This window comes from Papaver somniferum, chromosome 4 (assembly GCF_003573695.1).
Source record: "Papaver somniferum cultivar HN1 chromosome 4, ASM357369v1, whole genome shotgun sequence".
In the NCBI taxonomy this organism is placed as follows: Eukaryota; Viridiplantae; Streptophyta; class Magnoliopsida; order Ranunculales; family Papaveraceae; genus Papaver; species Papaver somniferum.
The window spans coordinates 110,487,343-110,488,648 of NC_039361.1; the positions used below are offsets into that span (position 1 = coordinate 110,487,343).

At 36.4% G+C, this 1,306-nt stretch overlaps 1 protein-coding gene across 1 annotated transcript in view; it reads left to right on the forward strand.

The window, feature by feature from the left end:
• The window catches only part of LOC113276325 (uncharacterized protein At4g00950-like), a 2,378-nt gene extending 1,414 nt beyond the window's left edge, over nucleotides 1-964 (forward strand). Inside the window, exon 2 of the mRNA XM_026525916.1 lies at nucleotides 480-964. Coding sequence (XP_026381701.1) covers nucleotides 480-611 — 132 coding nt within the window. The 3' untranslated portion in view covers nucleotides 612-964. The remainder of the gene's footprint in view (nucleotides 1-479) is intronic.
• Nucleotides 965-1,306: the final 342 nt, after the last annotated feature.

The window sequence follows — 1,306 nt, forward strand, 5'->3', positions numbered from 1 at the left end:
ATATTTCTTTGTAAAAATCTATTACTCTATGTTGCCTTGAGCTTAGGATTCCAAAGCCAGCAGACTACAGCAAGTTAAGAGGTACTGAGGTTTAGTGACCATGTTAACTTAATTTATGACTAAAAGAAAATTATTGAAGATAATAATTAGCGTCACCAACTTTTGAAGGGATTTTGTCCCCCCAATAGCTATGAGTTCATTCCAGTAAAGTTCATAATACGAAGTATCAGTTTAGTGGAAGGGTACCAAATCTCATATAAGATAAACGAGATAGTGTTTTGTTTATATAGAATTTAGTACCTTTGCCGGTAACGGGTACCTCATTAGCAGCCATGCAGATAAATAAGCATCGTATGTATACTTTCTGAAGCAATCTAATTCTGGCTAAATCTCTTAATTTTCGTCGACCTCTACACACATGATAAACATACATGAAGGATACTATTGTGATATTTATGCTGCTACAATGAACGTTACAGGCAAGCATTTACGGAGCTGTTAAGCAACTGGTCCCATGGAAAAGGAGGAAGATCAATAGACAATCGAAGAGTAGAGAAGAAGAGGAGGAAGAAGAAGAGTCACGTGACAAGCTCAACTTTACGACCGTTTGATTAGTCTATCGTCTGTCATGTCATGTCATGTCATCATCCCATCACTTGCCTGCTAGTTGCTACGAGCTAATGCTATAGCCTCTTTTCTTGAATTTTTGTAAATGAAATGCTAGTATAGATAAAAACAAATTTTATTTTATTTCTTTTTGTCGTGAAGCAAAAAATGATCGGGTGTTGATTAATACATTATTGTGGGCTTGTGGGTCGGTGTGGGTGGGTTTGTTTGTTTGTCTTTATTGCGTGCGTTTTTATGAAGGGTTTAGTCGGTGTTAGTGTGTTACCACTTCTGTAAAGCTTTATGTAAACTTTTATTTCTTTTCGGATATCAAGATTTTAGACCGCTTAATCTTGTAGGCATTCCTAGGGATGGATGGGGTGCGGAATTGGGTCTGGTTTACTCCAGTTTGAGCTGAAATGCCTACAAAATAATACAGTTAGACACAAGTTTTACAACCTTCTTCAAATCATTATTGTGAATGGGTTACGTTTTATGGTTGTAAAGAGTTGGACTGTAAGAAAGAATAAAAAACAAAACCTCGAAAAAAAAGATGAAATTATCCTTGTGTTTTTTTTTTTTTGGTTGATTCAGTGTCTGAATCTCGCTCAGTGTCTGGATCGTAATGAGTCAGATGTTAGACCGTTTGTCTTTCACTCTGAGTCAGATTTGACCCTTTGGAAAATGTCCTGACTCATAG